At 36.3% G+C, this 18006-nt stretch overlaps 1 protein-coding gene across 7 annotated transcripts in view; it reads left to right on the forward strand.

The window, feature by feature from the left end:
* KCNH7 (potassium voltage-gated channel subfamily H member 7) overlaps window positions 1–18006 on the forward strand; it is a 223069-nt gene that overhangs the window by 193029 nt on the left and 12034 nt on the right. For all 7 annotated transcript variants that reach the window (XM_040561791.1, XM_040561796.1, XM_040561792.1 and 4 more), the window contains 2 exons: window positions 2410–2615; window positions 5223–5322. In XM_040561791.1, coding sequence (XP_040417725.1) covers window positions 2410–2615; window positions 5223–5322 — 306 coding nt within the window. The remainder of the gene's footprint in view (window positions 1–2409; window positions 2616–5222; window positions 5323–18006) is intronic.

An 18006-nucleotide genomic window follows, 5' to 3' on the forward strand; every position in this document is an offset into this window, starting at 1 on the left:
GCACAAGCAAATTAGGGACCATGCAAGTGTGACACAGTGAGATTTTTACTCACTTGTCTTCCCCAGATTCTGAACAGCATGATTCACTGAGGACTTCCTCTCTTACATCAAATGCATGTAAATTTCTATAGCTCTCACAATGAAGAAAAACTGACAAGTTTACAAACTCAGGAATTTCTTACTGGACCAAAGATGCAGACTGTTTGAGTTTTGTGTGTTATGCACATCAGATCCTTGTGCGCCTCTCACCCTGCAGCAGAACCCCACGTATCTGCAGTGCAATGCCAATGCATCTCTTCCACTCCAAGGTTCCTCACACCAGGGTCTGCAGGCCAGTGGTCTGCTCCCCCACTGGAGCATTACCCCATGGTAATGGGAGTCCAGAGTGGAAGAGAGAGTCATGCACAACTGCAGCCAAAAGGAGCTGCACTATAGTCCCACATCAGTTACATGACCCATGAGGCAAAAGTCTGCCTAATAGCTGGCTCCAGTCAATGAGATTATGGTATCCTGAAGAATCTGTTTTTTTTTAAAAAAAAAAAAAGTGTCCTGCAACACAATCTCACTAACCTAACAAAGGTTATCAATACTTAGCCAAACATTTTTAGTTATTTCCTCATCTGAAAAGAAAGGACATAAAAAAGTCTCTTTGTTCTCCAGGGCTGAAAAACTTCAGTCCACAGCACAGTTGACATTTCCATCCTGAATAAGTACTCCAACTTCATCACAGAAGTCAGGGGTTCTGAAAAATGTTGGGTTTATCCATCAGTTTTCCTCAACTCCTCAGCACTATCTGATGCTGCTAAGGTCTTACCAGTACTGACCTGACAGCAGTAACTCTGTGCCAAGACTCTGTGTCCTTAGGAAAGATGATGGCTATTGGACTCATAGAATCTACCACCTCTTTCAGCTTTGCAGACAAGATATTAAAATACTGTGATCGTGTTGATGTAAGTTATATTACAGAGAAGGTATTATGTCTTGGATAGGGACCTCTCCATTCATAAATATTAAGACCAGAAGGACTATTAGGTTATGTTGGCTAACCTCTGTTATATCACAAACTCATTTTACATTTCATATCTTTAACTATCTTTTGTGTCTAATGAGCTGTTTGATGAAAGCATGATGTTGAGAAAAGAAATGAATTTTGATCTGAAGAAATAATAAGATGAAAAAGCAATCACTTTTCTTTGCAGTTTATTTCCATAGTGAATTATTTTATTGTTAAAAATACATGCTTTATTTCCAATAGAAAATTTTCTTGCTTCAATTTCTTTCCATTGGTTCTTGCTTTGCACTCCTCATTATATTCTAGACTGATTTACTACTGAGTAATTTTTCCTCTCCATAAGGATGTATGCAATATAATCAAGTTACCTCTTTAATCTTCCTATTGAGAAACTAAACAGACCATGCTCTTTAAGAGCAACTCTACCCTTGAATTATTTTTTGAATCTCTTAGCTACTTGCTCACCCAGTTCTCAGCTTCCTTAAAAAAAAAAAAAAAGGAGAAACGAGATCTACTTGCAGTAATCCAATACCCAATATAAAAAACACAGATGTTTATCAGAGAAGCAAAATCACCTGCACCCTTTCTCAGCAGCCTACTATTGCTCAGTTGCTATGACGAGTATTCTTTTCCATAAGTGCTTTCCTAGGTATAAAACCTCACCTCCATTTTGCAGGTATGCCCTGCAAACCTTAATTTAAAGCATATTTTGCACTGGTCTGTGATTGCTCTGCATTTATGACAATTAGCTGAAGATTTGGGGAAAACAAGCAATTAAATATAGATGACAATTTCAGCAAACAGGTAGTGCAAATGTGTCAACATTGATGGAAAGAATTGTAATAGTACCAAAATAGAAGCAGCTATGTTTAAAGACCTTCTTCAAAACAGCTTCTGCATCTTGGAAGCTTTGCATTCCCTCTAAAAAAATATAAGAACTAGTAATTTTCTACTAAAATATATTTCAAATAAAGTATGTTTCTTCATGTACATTTAACAAAATGAGATTCTAGGCAAGACAGGTCCTGGACTCTACTGAAAGTCAGAAATTATACCTTTGTCATCATATGATATAAATACATGAAGTTTTTCTTAGAAAGAACAAAGGAAACTTCTTTAGTCATCCTATTTTGACAGAACTGAAGGAAAACTGTAATGGAACTAGATTTTCCTTTCACTTAGTCCAATTATATGCCTACATAATTTCATTGAGTTTACTTTTACTATTTAATAAGAATACTTTTGATTTAAACCAACATACATGCAATGGTAATCAGATTGTATCACTTCATGTAAAATTAAGTATTCTACACTGTTATCAAAAAGAAATACATCATCCAATTTAATGGGTTATTCATGGTTAAAATAATCATCTCTATCTAATTTTCTTTCTGCAGGAAAAAATGATATTTTTGGAGAGATGGTACATCTTTATGCAAAACCAGGAAAGTCAAATGCAGATGTGAGAGCTTTAACGTACTGTGACTTGCATAAGATCCAGCGAGAAGATCTACTAGAAGTTTTGGATATGTACCCGGAATTTTCTGATCTCTTCCTCACCAACCTAGAACTGACTTTTAATTTGAGAGATGAAACTGCAAAGGTACACAAAATAAGTTTTGTGTTTTTTTTTTTTCTTAGTATTGGGCAGAATCTATGCCACAGTAACAAAACTTGAAAATAGCAATTGAAAAACTGAGGTTAGCAAAACCAAAAGCTAAAACCTGAGGCCAAATCCTATTTTTAAAAAAACACATTCACCTGATTGCTCCTACTGAAGTCAGTAATACTCAGAAGAAGTCAATGAAATGATCCAGATGATGTTAATCTAACAGGATTTGATTCTATATTTAAATAGTATTAAAGTTTTAGCCAGGGGGATTTTGGATTTTTTGTTAAAGCCATGGAAAATATGTTTTTCCAGTGAGCATGACTATAGCCTGGGTCACCACAAGGGAGACTTTTGACACTAAATATAATTGTATCACCATGAAATAAATATAAATCAGATCATCCAGATTCATTCTGTCTAATAATACAAAATATTTAACTGCCTTTCAAACATGAATTGTTAATTCTCTTAACTTAAGTGCACCCTACTTCCTGGGAGACTAAAAGTGTACAAGGGACTTTTCAAATTTCATTCACTCTTTGGATTTACAGGGGTTTCTTGGTCTCTTTTTCCTGCAGTGACTCTCCTAAGTGTTCCCTCATATCGGTCTGAATTGGCAAAATAGGGGGAGGTTTGAGCAGAAAAGAGGAGAGGCTTTTGGGGCTCTAGAAAGTTTTCCCCAGAAAGCTGTAGGGTACGCTAGCACTGACCACCAAACATGGACTAAACTGCCCACAGAATGGCCAGCTTACATTTCATTATTTCTGGGATGTTTTTAGTGTTTTTTTTTTTTTACCGTACTTTAAAGGAGAAACAGAGATTCAGTGAGAAGAAGCTAGCAGAATTTGGCCTCAAAGGCTGTCTGAAAAACAGAGACAAAGAACTCTAAGTTTTCAGTTAGAAATGACAGGAACTTCTTTGCTAATCACATGTTGATCTTTAGTTTAAAAATTTTACATAAAAATAACTTCCAAAAAGAAATGTCATTTCTTTTTTTTTTTTTTTATGCTGAGCCTTTTTTTCCCATAAAAGATTGTTCTGAAAATCTGAAAAAATACCAATCTTATTCTTTATTTTGAAATGTATCATTTTGTGTTTATTGAAAAGGTCATCATTATTAATTACATGTGAAATACAATACAATGAACTTAAATTTAAGTTAACTGAAGGTCCACATATTTGAAAAATTTCTTGAAGATAAATTCACATTAATGACTTTGGTCTTCTTAGCAATTATTTTCTGCAATTACTTTGCCATCAATGTTTTATCACTTTTTCTTTAGATCTGACTAAATTGAAACAAATCACATTGTGTTGTGATGTAGAAGAGACAAAGAAAGTTCTTGCTGCTCACATCTCTTAGAAATTTTTCAGATATTATTTCTTACTGCTGTACTAGCCACTAAGAAAAAAGTCACTAGATTTCACAGAGACAGGGAAGGACACACTCATCCATGCCTCTGAGCCTGCAGAGTCAGTTTTCTCTAGCAATTCCACTTGCATTCCACTGACTGTCACAATCCAGAAAATCATCCCCAAAAGAAGTAATGAGCACATTCTGATCTTCAAAACATCACTCATATCCAGATTTGTTATCTGGATAATAGGTGCTTCTGCCTAAGCTTCTGCTTCTGTCCTCTTATTTATGTAAAGTGCCTTTTTTCTCCTGCAGTTATTCTACCAGTTAGGCACCACTTAGGCACCTTACCAACCAGGTTTACAATGAAGAGAATAGAGAAAGATGCAAACACTTACCAAATCTTTCCCTCTGCCTTTCTCCCACATGCAAACCTGTTTTCCTGGGTGGTACACTCAAGTACGGTACAAACCTCACTAGTACAGGGAAGGGAAGTAGATTAAGTGAATTCCTTGGGTGCATACACAAAGAATGTAACTGGTGTTTTATTAGCTTATTTGTAAATTCTGCAGTTGTAATATAAGTAAAAAGAAGAATTAAATGCATCTTGTATTTATAAAGGCAACAAAAAACACATCCGTCTTCTAATAAGATATATAGAGAAAGATACCATTGTGTTCAGCTATGAAACACAATGAAATATGTCTCTTAATGAACTGAATTTGATAAAAAGGCGGAAGGTCTAGAAAAAAAAATAATAATAATAATAATGAATAAAGTGCCTGGTGCTTGTCAACCTTATATTCCCTGTTGTAAAATGTAACCTTTATAATTATTACCATATAATTAAAAATAAAACTAATTACAAGCAGCACATTACAACTTTATCAGAGAATGTATAGTATTGCAAGGAGGTGTGTTTTTTTTTTTCATCTAGTTACTCTAAACTTACTTAAAACACAGGAAGCTGATAATATGTGTCTCTACATGTGAATTTATCAAGATAATTTTGTTTCACCATCATGTGGCAACATTGCCAGTTATGCACTATCTGCACAAACTTTTTAGCATTAGCATGGACCAATACCATTAGATAGGGATGGAGAGCTTGATGTAAACTGACTTGTGTAATGTTGCCTTTCTTAAAGCATGAACATGATTAACAGTGAATCAACTATTGAAAACCTGCTCTTTTTATGTGGGACTAATCTGTCACTATGTTTCATATTTCATTAATCAAGTCTGACCTTGTAATAAGATCACAAACTACTAATGATACGGATGGAGATAACTGCAAACTACGAAGACGGAAATTGTCCTTTCAAAGTGAAATAGAGAAAGGTAATTAACTTCATTTCTTACATTAGACAGTACTGCTTCATTATTCATTGGTATTTCACTTGGTAATGCTGGGTACAGTAGGGTCCCATGTTGGCTGTTACTGTAGCAGGTCTTGAGAATCCAGCTGAGCAGCAGAAACATTCTGTGCATTGTCCCCTACATGATTATATATGACTAGAGGATATCAGTTTCACCTCCTCATGACTTCACACCCATCAGTGCAGAGCTATTCAAACACAAAGCTACCTCACTGCCCTTGTGATAAACATATATATGTGTATACATATACATATGCATATTACCTCTTAAGCAATATCCATTTTCTGAGACATCATGCTTTAAAATGTTTGGAGAAACTAGTCTACTGGATTATTTATTAGCAGTGTTGACTTTATTTCCTCAGCAAAGGTAATAGCTTACCTTCAGCTTTGCTGAACTTGATGCTAGGTAGTGTTTCTCCCTGGAATTAAAATACTTGTTTTCAGGACACAGTAGATTCACATAGTCAGATTTTGATTAATTTGGCAATGTGTAAATGGTTGTCCTGGAAACAGTTCAGGTTTTCTGTGCTTACATTCACCTTAGGGACTTTTGGGAGTAATCCATATGAAGGAAAATTCAGCGAAATATTGAACCATGTTACAGTATTCAGTACTCCTAAATACCGGGAACTGTAGATAGTTGCTGTGGTCAGACAGCAATTGTCATGAAGAAAGCTAAATTGATACTCACAAGATTTTCATTTTTACGAAGGGAAAGCATAATTCCTTGAATAATTTTATAGTTTCAGGGTCCAATGATTTGTCTGACAAATTATTGTTTCTGGTATGCCTGTCTTTCATACTCCACAGTTAAACCCCACACCCCATACATAAAACCAATTTTAGCATTGCAGAGTAGTTGATAATAAATGGGAATACTTTAGAGGTACATAGCAGGTATAATGCTTTATGAAGGAAGACTTTAATCCAGAGCATGGCTACTCAGAACAATGACATTGCCATTCAATCAAAGAAGCTTCTTTAGGGCGGGAAGCCAAGACTGACAACAAATCTGTCAGGAAAATGTCCCCATGAAATATTCAATCTGCTCCTCACAAAGAATCTGTTGACAGAGGTGCTTTGCCTGAATAACCTTCACATTTCTTATGAGAAAACATATGCTACCACCCAGATAAGATGGAAGTGATCTTCCATGCTGTGCCTGCTGCAGAATTACAAATAGGTTCCTCAGGTGTTAATGTGGTGCCAAGGCCCCAGGCTTTTATGGTTCTTGCACATTAGATTATGCTGAACAGCCTCTTGGGGACATTTATTTACATTACTTTTGAAAGAATATAATTTCATACAGTTTTGTCTTTGAAAATAAAATAAAGTTGCACCATTGAAAAAGAAGGGACAAAACTGGCAACAAGTGCTTTAGTCCTGGTAGTCACTGTACAGTACCTGGTAACTTTTGAGTTAGACAGAAGTGTGGTACATTGGTAGTCCACCTGAGAAGATGCTAGCATGAGAGTCCTTTGCCAAGGAGTGAGTATGCTTTTGGCCCACTGGTTTACTGGCCCTCTCTGGTCCCTGTTCAGATTCTCTGAAATTTGCCAGAACTGAAGGAGGCACCTGGTAGTCACAGACCTTCTATGTCACTTTTCTGTGTCCCATCCTACACCCTGTATGAGGTTGTGGAGTACTAGAGGTTACTACTGGATTGCAAAGTTGTGTTCTATTTATTTCAACATTTAGTACCAATAGAAGGGAGCTGTATCGTATTTTGATCCAACATAGTTAGACTACAACTGATAATTATTTGGGCATGATCCTGCAGATTGAGCTTAGAAGAACTGGAGTAGAAAAGACTGAGCTCCTGAACACAGAGCTGGCAAATGCATTTCTGGTCACAGTATTCTTACAGATTAAAAATGTCTCACATGATGACTTTTAAAAATCATATTTTGATTTTGGAACTGTAATTGAATAGACTACAAATTGAATGGACACCCAGCATTCTCACTTTCATATTTTGATATTTTACATCTCACCAAATTCTTATTTATTTGTAATTATTATGGGGGAGAGTGTTGCTCATGAAAACTGACTTCTTGATGACATTTTTAATTTCAGTTTTCGACCCACTAACATATCACACAGTTAGGGAATGTATTGTTTTCATCTTTAGTATGATCATCAGTGATTTTCTCCCTTTTGGAGTGCTAAAAATGGGATTGTGTTATCTCAGCCTTTAGTTCATGCTAGCCTGATTTGGACCTTGTTGCCATGGCAACTCTTCCTGCAGGAGTTTTATCAGGGGTTAAAGAAAATCAACACAGCTCATGCATCTGCAGTTAGTACCACTACTTTTCCAATTCCAAGTAAGACCTCAGTCCACCTGTACATATTTCCATCATTTCTTACCTGTGTCAACAAAAATTGATCTTAGCTCTATCAAGCTCTATTATAATATGCTTTTAAAGGGTCTGTGTGGTATAAGACCACTTGAGGCAGCTTGTTCTCTGGTTTCCAGAAACAACTGCAATACCACAAGAGGTCCCTTGCAAAAATTAACACATACACTACATAGCAGCTTATTCTTGCTCTCACCTAAAATAAATTCATTGCAGGACTTTCAGGATAATGGATGATATTCCTTGCACAGGTGCAGGTGCAGCCTCAGACAGTTGCCATAGATGCTTGACAGTCAGCCAAGAAATTCTCTCCATGACTGCTTGAAATAAGCAGTATTCCTGCCTGGCAGCTCCCACCAAAGCTTTCAGATTGGTTGGCAAGTTAGTCTCCTGCTGAAAACTGAGGGGCAATGAACTGCTCCATCTACATTCAGTTGCTTTGTTTAGCAGTGCAGAATACAGCCCTGTCTTGCCCATTACTCATTTTCCTCTAGTAGTTAAGTGGGAGATGGCTATTTTTGAGACATTACATAGAGGCAAGAAGTTTCTTTAGTTCCCTTAGTTCTGACTGCAGATCTGATATTCCATGCTGAACAGGGCATCACTAGAGTTGGTTTCATCAATATGGAATCCAAACATACAGCTGAAAAAATGCAAAAGTAACAGTCAGAGTGCCACCCTAGCAAAGTAAGCTCACTGAGAGCTTGAAAACTTGAGGTTTTGAAAAGACTTTTCTGGAGTTCAAGCACTAATACTTTTATTAGTGCCTTGTTCAACTTTTTGTTAATGTTTGCTCTAAAAGCTTCACCTTCTTGGGACTGTCTCCTATTATTCTCATGAAAAGCTATTCTTTGCATTTAACTTTAATTTATGTAGCCCATAGCTGAAAGCTATCAAAACCCTGGACCTGTTCTGAGCACTCATACATAATTCTTGTGAAGCCCTAGAAACAATCAGATAGGAAATCCTTTCCCAGGAGAAAACTGATTTGAGGCTAAAACTACACTAGTGATAAACTCAAATCACATCTGCCCTTTGTTCTTTTGACAGAGCATATAAAATACTTCAACAGTAATATAAAACTGGCAAATAAACCAGCATGGACATACTATCTAGGAATGTAACGTTGACCTGATTGAAATAAACCCTAACTCTGGATTTTTAGCTGTAATCCAAAGACAAGAACATCATCTCACAGACTCTAGCTGAGACAATGATACAGTCTCCAGTTGAGTTATATTGTTATATTAGGAACCAGAGATTCAGGTAGCTAACAATACTTAATCTTCAATTTTCTTGCCAGCTGGCTCAGGGAACTCGTAACAAGGAATTTTTATTTCCATGGATGTGATTTTAAAAGCCCACAAAAGAATGTTCTTATGAAATCTTATGCACTTGCCCATGTTGACACAGTCTGTAGCAATCAAATATAAAATGCATCCTGCAATGTTTCATTTTAAGTGCATTGTTAACTTCCATTCTCATCCCCTTCCCCCAGCTTAGACATTTAAATGCTTACTTTATGAATAGATGACTCAGCCAAGCACTGTGCTCTGTGTCCCCAGCAAGAAAGTAGGGTAAGAATCTGGACAAAAATGGAAACTCTTACTTAACTGTGTTAAACTATTAGCGTTTTGCTAATGAAGTCCACTTGGGCTTAATTAGAAAAGAGTTTCTAATATTCAGCCAGGGTGTCAGGTGGTTAAATGAGCAGGGAGCAACTAATATCTAGGCAAGCAGCATATGGCTTGGAGCAAGATTTCATGTCCCTAAAATCTTACCTTCAGCACAAACCCCCTAACAAAATGTGTATGGTCATCAGAGAGCTCATCACTGCAGTTTTCCATTTGCTCCTATTATTGTTATTGTTATTGCTGTTACCACCGTGCCTAGGAGCCACCTCAGGGACCTTCTACAAGAGTCTTGTTTCCATGAGTTGCTCCCAGAGAGGCTGTTTCCAGAGGCCAAATCTGACCAAAATGTTGTATGCAGTCATACATACCAGTAGCCATCCTTTGGAAAAAAAAAAAAAAAAAAAAAAAAAGTAATAATAGTGCTATAGTGAAAGCTGTGTACCTTGTAGAAGAGAAGAGGATTCTAAATTTGACAGAACTGCTTTGGCGTTTGCCCTGAATTCCTTTTCAGATGTGTGTTTGTACACCTTTGTTTCTGATTTTTTAATTGTATCATTATTTCCTGAAGTATAAATCAAAAATTGTCCTTACATTATTATTTAAATACCATTAAAGTTGATACAAAAACACAGGAAGGAAATTCAGACACAGGGCTGTCACTCCATTCCTAATTTATCTCGTAATAGAAATGGCACAAAAGAATAAATGAACTTTTAAATTCTTGGCTTTTTAAATGTGTTTCTTATTCAGTTATTCAAAACTACCTCCCTTCTTATCTTAGTCCATTAAAAAAAATAAGGAACATAGATACTTATGGAATGGTTATCCAATCTTTAGTTCAGGATAGTGGGAGGTTTCCGTATTTTTTGTTCCCTGTTTCTCAAATCATCCAAACCTTCATAGCTTGGAGAGGAAACACACCAATATACACATTAATTTACCAAACTCTCACAAGCAGCTCTGAGACAGTCCAGGAATTCAAACAGCTTTCTCTGGTATACTTCAGTTCCTTTACTGTGACTATACAACCTACTGGAACCTTTCAGTAAAATTGCCAGGATTTGCTATAATGATAGAATGTCACTAGTTTGTATCTTTAGGTTCACCAGTGAATACTTAGAAGTTCTCAAATTAAGAATGAAACTGGAATTAAAGGGTTATTATAACATTAAAAGTAGTCATAGAAAAATAAGAACTTTAGATCTTTTTACAACTGAGGGGAGAAAATGTTTAACTTTCCTAAGATACCACCAGTAGCCTACTTCTTATGAGGAATAGGAATCTCCCTCCATCAATTCTAGATAGATACCATTTATTTTCTTTAGTGTTGGTCAAAAACCACACAGAGATTTCACAATACATTTTGTAAATAGGGGGTCCTAAAGATAGATATTTGAAGGGAACCATAATAAGTAGAAATGAGGAAGAAGGAGGAAAACAAGTGTGTGCTAAAGAATGTAAGGATCTTCTTCTTGAGTTTAGGTGGAAAAAGAAAGTGTATGGACACTGGAAGTGAAGTTAGGCAAAATGGGAGGACTACGGAGTTGCTGTTCACTATTGTATAGAGATAACTCATGCCACCAAAGCTCAATTAGAGCTGAAGCTGGCCATTACTGTGGAGGACAATAAAAAGTGTGTTTTTTTAAATATGTTAACAGCAAATGGAGGACTAGAGATAACACTGCATGAGGATGGTCACCTCACAATTAGGGACAAAGCAGAGATGTTTAGTGCCTTCTTTCCCTCTGTCTTTAACACCGATGAAGAGCTCTGGGATCCCTAGAGCCTTGATTTGGACTGTGACTGTAGGAATTATAAACTCCCAGCCAACCCTGAACTTGTGCAGGATTTGCTGCTTCAGCCGGTTTTCAGCCCAGAGAAGAAGTGACTGAGGGGAGGCCTCATGGCGGCCTGCAGCTCCCTCACGAGGGGAGCGGAGGGGCAGGCGCTGAGCTCTGCGCTCTGGGGTCAGCAACAGGGCCCGAGGGAATGGCATGGAGCTGGGACAGGAGAGGGTCAGGCTGGGTGTTAGGAAAAGGTTCTTCACCCAGAGGGTTGTTGGGCACTGGGACAGGCTCCCCAGGGCAGTGACGTGCTGGAGTTCAAGGAGCATTTGGACAACTCTCAGATATATGGTTTGATTTTTGTGTGGTCTTGTGTAGAATCAGGAGTTGGACTCAGTGATCCCTGTGGGTCCCTTCCATTTCAGGATATTCTGTGATTCTATGATTGCTTTACCTCAGGTTTCAGGAGCCATTGTAAGTCTCTGGAATTGTTTTAGATTTCAGGGTCTAGCAGGTCTACAGACATCCAATGTACCTAGGTGAAGAACAAGGACTTATAGATACAAAAATCCATGTTCCTGGTAGAACTTTGGATAAATTCTTTCTGCCAGCTTAAGAAATATCTTAAGGAATGTGTGCGTGCCTTTAAAAACTCCTGTCTCTGCCACATTCTGAAAATGGCCAAGCTTTGATATAACTGTATCTGTTTTGAAAGATTATTTTTGAACCAAAAAAATCCCTGATGGGAAGAATCTATTTTCACTTATTCTTTGCTTCACTTAAGTTTTTTGGGAAATTATGGTGTAGAAGGGCATAACTGTATATGATGTTCACAGAAGGAAAAATGGTGGTAAAATGGCCAGTCCTCCTCTGATCATAAAAATTTGGAACTGTTGCTAAATTAAATTATTAATGAATATGTGATGACTTCACGGTTCATTACGTTGCTCTTTTTTATTTCTAAAATTTAGAATCCTGTGGTCTTCAAATGTGAAGCAATATCTTTGCCACTGAATAGGCAGCATGGTTTATTACTTCCTTTAATTATAACTAAAAAGCTGCAAGTGTAACTTTCCACTTATAAAAGTGAATTAAAATGCAAGTAAGCATCATATTAGAATACTATGCAATTATTTACATTAGCAAAAGCAGATAAAGTATCTGTGAAAGGCAGCCTTTATATTAATTCTCTCACAGTACTAAGCATTATTATGTTATTATATGTAATATATAAATAGGTTTCCAGAGACTTTCTATACAAAGTACACTACAGATTTTACATTTGTTTTCAAAGCTTTAGGGACAGCTAATTTTCCTGACCATACCCATCTTCTATTTTTTCAGCTGAGACTATTTGGGCAATATTTAGATCTGAATTCTTAGGCTTTTCAATACATGTTTTGTACAGCTCTCAAACTACTTTTCTTCTCTCATGCACATCAAATTTGTGGTTTTAGTATTCAGCTTTCATGCATATAAACCCATCCAAAAAGGTAATTTTCTAATGCAAATAATTATACATTCAGGTTAACTTGAACAGTGCTATAATCAATGACGTTCCACTGAGGAGCAGAAAAAATTTCTAGAGATACTACATTTAAGCATTCTGACCACTTCAAGTTTTAGTTAGGAAGACTTTGTGATTAAACTTCCCTTAAAAGGTTTTGCTTTTTGTCCTTAGGGATGTTTGGCATATTGGCAATGGGCAGATGTTGGAGCAAGCTATGCTTTCTGCAAATACTCAAAAATGTTTATGAGGGCATCAGTTCTCAGTTTCTTTGATCACCACTCATGACCTGAGATGTTCATGACAGCAATAGAAGACTCTGTCCTGAAAACGGACAAATTTCTCATCAGCTGAAAAATGGTAGAGTGGTTTGTTCAAGTTGTTCATCTGGAATTGACTTTCATGTAACCTTTCCTAGGACATGGTCCTTGTCAGGACACAAGTTGGTGGCTGGTTTTGGCATAGACACAGGTGTCATGATATGCAGTGTCAGGACTCTGACTCTGAATGTAGGTCCGGTCAGTTCTGAGAAGGCAAGAGCTCAAGCATTCAAGATTTGTGAACATCTTAGGTTTGTTTAAGGGGATTCATGGTAAGTTATAGTACTTTTTGAAGGTTGAAAGGGATTAAATCTATAGACAAGGCCAAAACTGGTTTTCAGACAAAGCTTTTAGTAGCAAATCTGGAGTAGTTCTCATCTGAAATGTTGCATGCAAAACGAAGCCTAGAATTTTATCTATGCTTGTCATGCATTTGTAAAGCTTGTGGGCATCACATCCTTCTCCCATTGGAAAAAGAAAAAAAAAAATCCACTAACATTTTTTTACAGTTTCCCATAATAATGTTTGCAATTCAATACATTTTTTTCTCTGAAGATTTTAAATTCACTAAGAATAAACAATAAAGATTTAATAGAACTTAAGGATTAAATAACATTTTGAAGTATCTCATTGGAAGGCCTTGTATGAACGTAATATATAAGTAAAAATACTATTTGTAGATTGTGTTAAGAACCAATCTGAAATACCCAAGTCAAAGAAAGGATGGCAACGTGAGCAATAGTGCCAAGCATCTTGTCTGTGGATTTCATTGTTACAATACTGTATCTTAAAAGAATACAAATTAATTTTAATTTTTTATTTTATTGTTAGATATGTGAAAAAGATTTCAAAAATGTATACCTTTACTGCAGCAAAAGGAATGACCGGACACTGAGTCATTTTTTGTTTTCATGTTCACAAGCAGTTTCCTCCTTTTTATATTCTTCTAATACCTAGTCTATCAGAAGGTACACAGTCATATTTAGCAATGTACTCCATTCCAGTCATATTCAAATAAGTATGAAGTAAACAGCAAGAAAAATGAATTAAAAGCATTTTAATTAGCAGTTTACTAATCATAAAATCCCTGTTTGGCACTCTGTAGAGCACTGCAGCCTGAATGCAGCTTGAGTAGACTTTTCTGTAATTGCTCTGCATTATATATCAATACTGCTCCACAGTACCATTAATTTTTGTTATTATATAAATATTACTTACTAACTACATTGTTATTACTCAGCAACTTATAAATTGCGAAAATATGGTAATTCCAAGAATTAGGATTTCCATTTTCCCTGTCTGATTCTAGGCTGTTCCCCATCTACATCAAGCAGTCATCTGCATTTCCTGACAGTATGATAGGCATGGTTTGAACATCAGTGTTCAAATTGTACATCAACAGCTTTTGATTTTTGGACATCTTTGAGATTTTGCACCTTTTCAACCTGTTTGTGGTGTTGTATTTAACATGCTATCTGAAATGCTTGGTCACTGACTTTTCACTCCAAATATTTCCTGCCTTTGGTGCATGAGTGGGCACAACCTGGATGATTCTGTGATTCTGTGATAAAGCATTTTTCTGCTCGCTGACAAGATAACTGATATTTTTTAATTAAAGAACAGACAACGAGCAGTCTTTCTCACTAGCAAATATTTTGTTCATACGTAGGAAAAACAGATTGTCCAACACAGGAACATTTGTGAATATCACAAAGAAAGAGCTAGTAACAGTTGAAGCAAAATACTTGCTGGGAATCTGAAGATCTGCAGCCTTTTGAACAATCAACCATCTCTCCTTCAAAGTCACAGCATGCATTTCTTCTTACCAAGGGACTTACTTGGTGTAACGTAAAATGATATGGTAGGATTTTTCAAAAGGATAGGACAACGTCATGTCTGCTGAACAGATTTATAGTTGTACAGATAATTTTAATGATAAGGATTATGTGTCTTATGGTTTGGGATATAAATTGCTTTCTGCAGGGGTGAGGAAGTCATTCACCTCATTTCCTGTGCAAAATTGAATTTGTCAAGGCATATTATGGGGCTTTTTATTGGATGGCTGAAAAAGGGAGCTAAAATTTGCCTTCTTCTGAAACATTAGGCTACATAGCCAGCCTAATGAAGTATGACAAATTCCAGTTAATGAAATTACAGTAATATTAAACAATGCTGCTCCACATGTAATAGATTACTGACACTTTCACCAATATCGTTTGTAGCAGAGTAGTATGTTAAGAGAAAGTCATCTAAGTTCATGGAGACTGCCACTGTTTGAATAACATGAAACTTCAATACTACAGGCTGACCATGGCACACATAAGAAACTTCTTCGACCTCTGGTAACCATCGAACTAAGCAAGGTTTTATGCCAGCATTTCTATAAGTCTATGCCATAGCTGCATTTCATTGCCCTCATGACAACCCTGTTTCTTCCCTTCCTTTGCTAGTACAAGCACAAAAAGCAGGACACAGACCTTCTAAAAATTACTGTGAAGGATTTGGAACTTCCAGGCAGCAAATGTCAGATGACATTGCCCGTAAATTTGGCAGGCACCCAAACCACATAACAGGCTAACGTGAGTCCCATAAAGAGTGCAAATGATGTTTGTACATGTTTGGTAAAGCAGAAAGTTACAAAAGAACCAACTTCAGCAGAATATTTTTCCTAGCGATCAGAATTAGAGAGTGAAAATTGTCTTACTAGAAAAGGAAAGAGGAAGCACTAGTATGAGGGGCTTTTTTTAATTATCACAATTTTTTTTTTGGGGGGGGGGAACAGAAAAGAAAGGAGAAGAGAATCCTTTTGAAACCTCATGTCTGTGTGACAGAAAATTAACTTATCCATACATGCATATAAACAGATACAAAACTCTTCTCTTCTGGAAAATTCATTCCAAACCAATGACTGGATTTCATTAGAAAATGAAGGAAAAAATGGAGAAATTCACACTCTGAATAAAGCACTGCCTAGATATTATTTATAATATCTTTCCACTAAGCTCCAGAGGCACTGCTAATTGGTTGATCTGAGGTGCTGAGCTTGCACCTTCATCAGGTCCTGAAGAGTCAAATGAAAAAAAGCAGTTTCCATTTTAATTCCTGTTCTAGTTGCAGAGTATAATGGGATTATTCTACAGACAGAAGAATCATTAGCATCAAATAAGAATCTTTAAAAATGAAAGCAACTTTTGACTTTCTGAATACATCCAGATGGCTAGCAGATAAAGCAATGGCACTAAAATAAAAGATGCATATTTTGAAATAGATCATCTGGTTAAAAATTATTCCTCGATTTAAATGGGCAAGACCTTACATTCAACAGATCTTCAACGTCTTTCTAATGCCAGTGAGTTCATTATATCAGGACAACATTTGGAAAAGAATATGCTCTGTTGTTCTGAAATAGATGCAGACTAAATGCAGGAACATCAATTGAATTACCCTGCTTTTACAGCAGTGTAATTGTTAGCAAAATCTGGCTTCTTGTTTCTAGATATTTTACTATTCCATGAGTATAACAGATAAGACAGTCTGCTATACTTCAGCTACTATACAATTTTTTTCATTAGAGTCTCAATGACCTCCCCTTAAAATTAGTTCACTGATTGATTTGTATTCCACAGGGTGCTCATTACAGCTACTGTTAGTGCACAAAATCCCATGAACATAAAAAATTACCCTAAAAATGGCAATTTCAAGCTTTCATTATAAGGTCTTTTTCACAGGTTGAAGTCAGTCAAGCAGTAAGTAATTAAGACAATTTACTGTAGCATGACTGTATGCATTTCACTATATATTCCCACAAGAAAAGCCATGGGAGACATCTACATTAGAATTTTTTATTAAGCTTTCTTTTGCTTTTGTACTATTTTGGAGAAGGGAGATGCAGGGAACATGGGACAACTACACAGTCTGAACATTGCCCAAGTATGTTACACTGCCAGCCGATTTGCTTTTGTGTTGATGCCTTAGCAGTATCAGAGTATCACCAGTATCACTTACAGCTGGTAATCCTGTTTACCAAAAGCCAAATAAAATTACTTCAGTCTAGGGTTGTGTTAATTGCTCCTGGAGATTCCAGAGGGTGCGGTTACAGGAGACCTGCCCTGGTATTTTGTTGACCATTACCTGCCCTCACTGCTCACAGATGTCTGGACTCCTGCAGAGTGGTCTGTACAGATATGGCATTCTCTTCATGTGCAATAAAGAGAATTAGATAATGCCACAGTTTCATTTCATTATAGACACCAAAAAAGTGACTCATATAGTCTCAAAAGAGAGAAGAAACCTAGAGAACATACTAATGTTGTATTAACCACTACTGTGGTCTGTAAAGACTACACACATTCCAGAAATATGTTGATTTGTAATTAGCACAAAGCAGATGGGAAATCATGCTGTCTCCCCAGGAAGTTAATGCAAACTAGATACAGTATTTATATGTTGTTGAGACTACCCTGCTAAAATGTGTTTTAAATAAATAACAGAACTGGAATTATCGTGACATTTCAGTTAAAAATAGGTAAGACCAAATATTGAATTTGAAATTAGCTTCAAGTTTATGCTGAAAAGAGGTCGGGAGTTTTCTATATTCACAAATGATCATTCTTGCATTTAAATCCTATTTAATTTGTACAGCATGCTTTGTAAAGGCTTTATATCTATATTTTTATTTACCACCTCTTAAGACTACTGAACCTGCTGCTCCTCACTCCAGACCTTGAATGTAATTAATGAAAGATTCATTCTGAATGTGATTGGTACTTTCCTACCATATATATCACAGCTTGTATATTTTTCTTACTCAGATAATTGGATAATCAGAGAATTGCAATTAATTCAAAAGGTTAAGAAATTTGGGCTGACGTTAAAAGTTGTTTTGAGATGATCATATGAAGACAGATACATGCAAATGTCTTCTGGGAATTTAAGAGAAATATAAATCTCCTCTGATACAAGAATCAAAAAAAGGTTTTAAAGTAATTTATTCTAATAGGTGGTGAACCTTGTAACTGATATATGAATAATCTCTATCCTG

The sequence above is a fragment of the Cygnus olor genome, chromosome 6, assembly GCF_009769625.2.
Source record: "Cygnus olor isolate bCygOlo1 chromosome 6, bCygOlo1.pri.v2, whole genome shotgun sequence".
NCBI classification, from domain to species: domain Eukaryota; kingdom Metazoa; phylum Chordata; class Aves; order Anseriformes; family Anatidae; genus Cygnus; species Cygnus olor.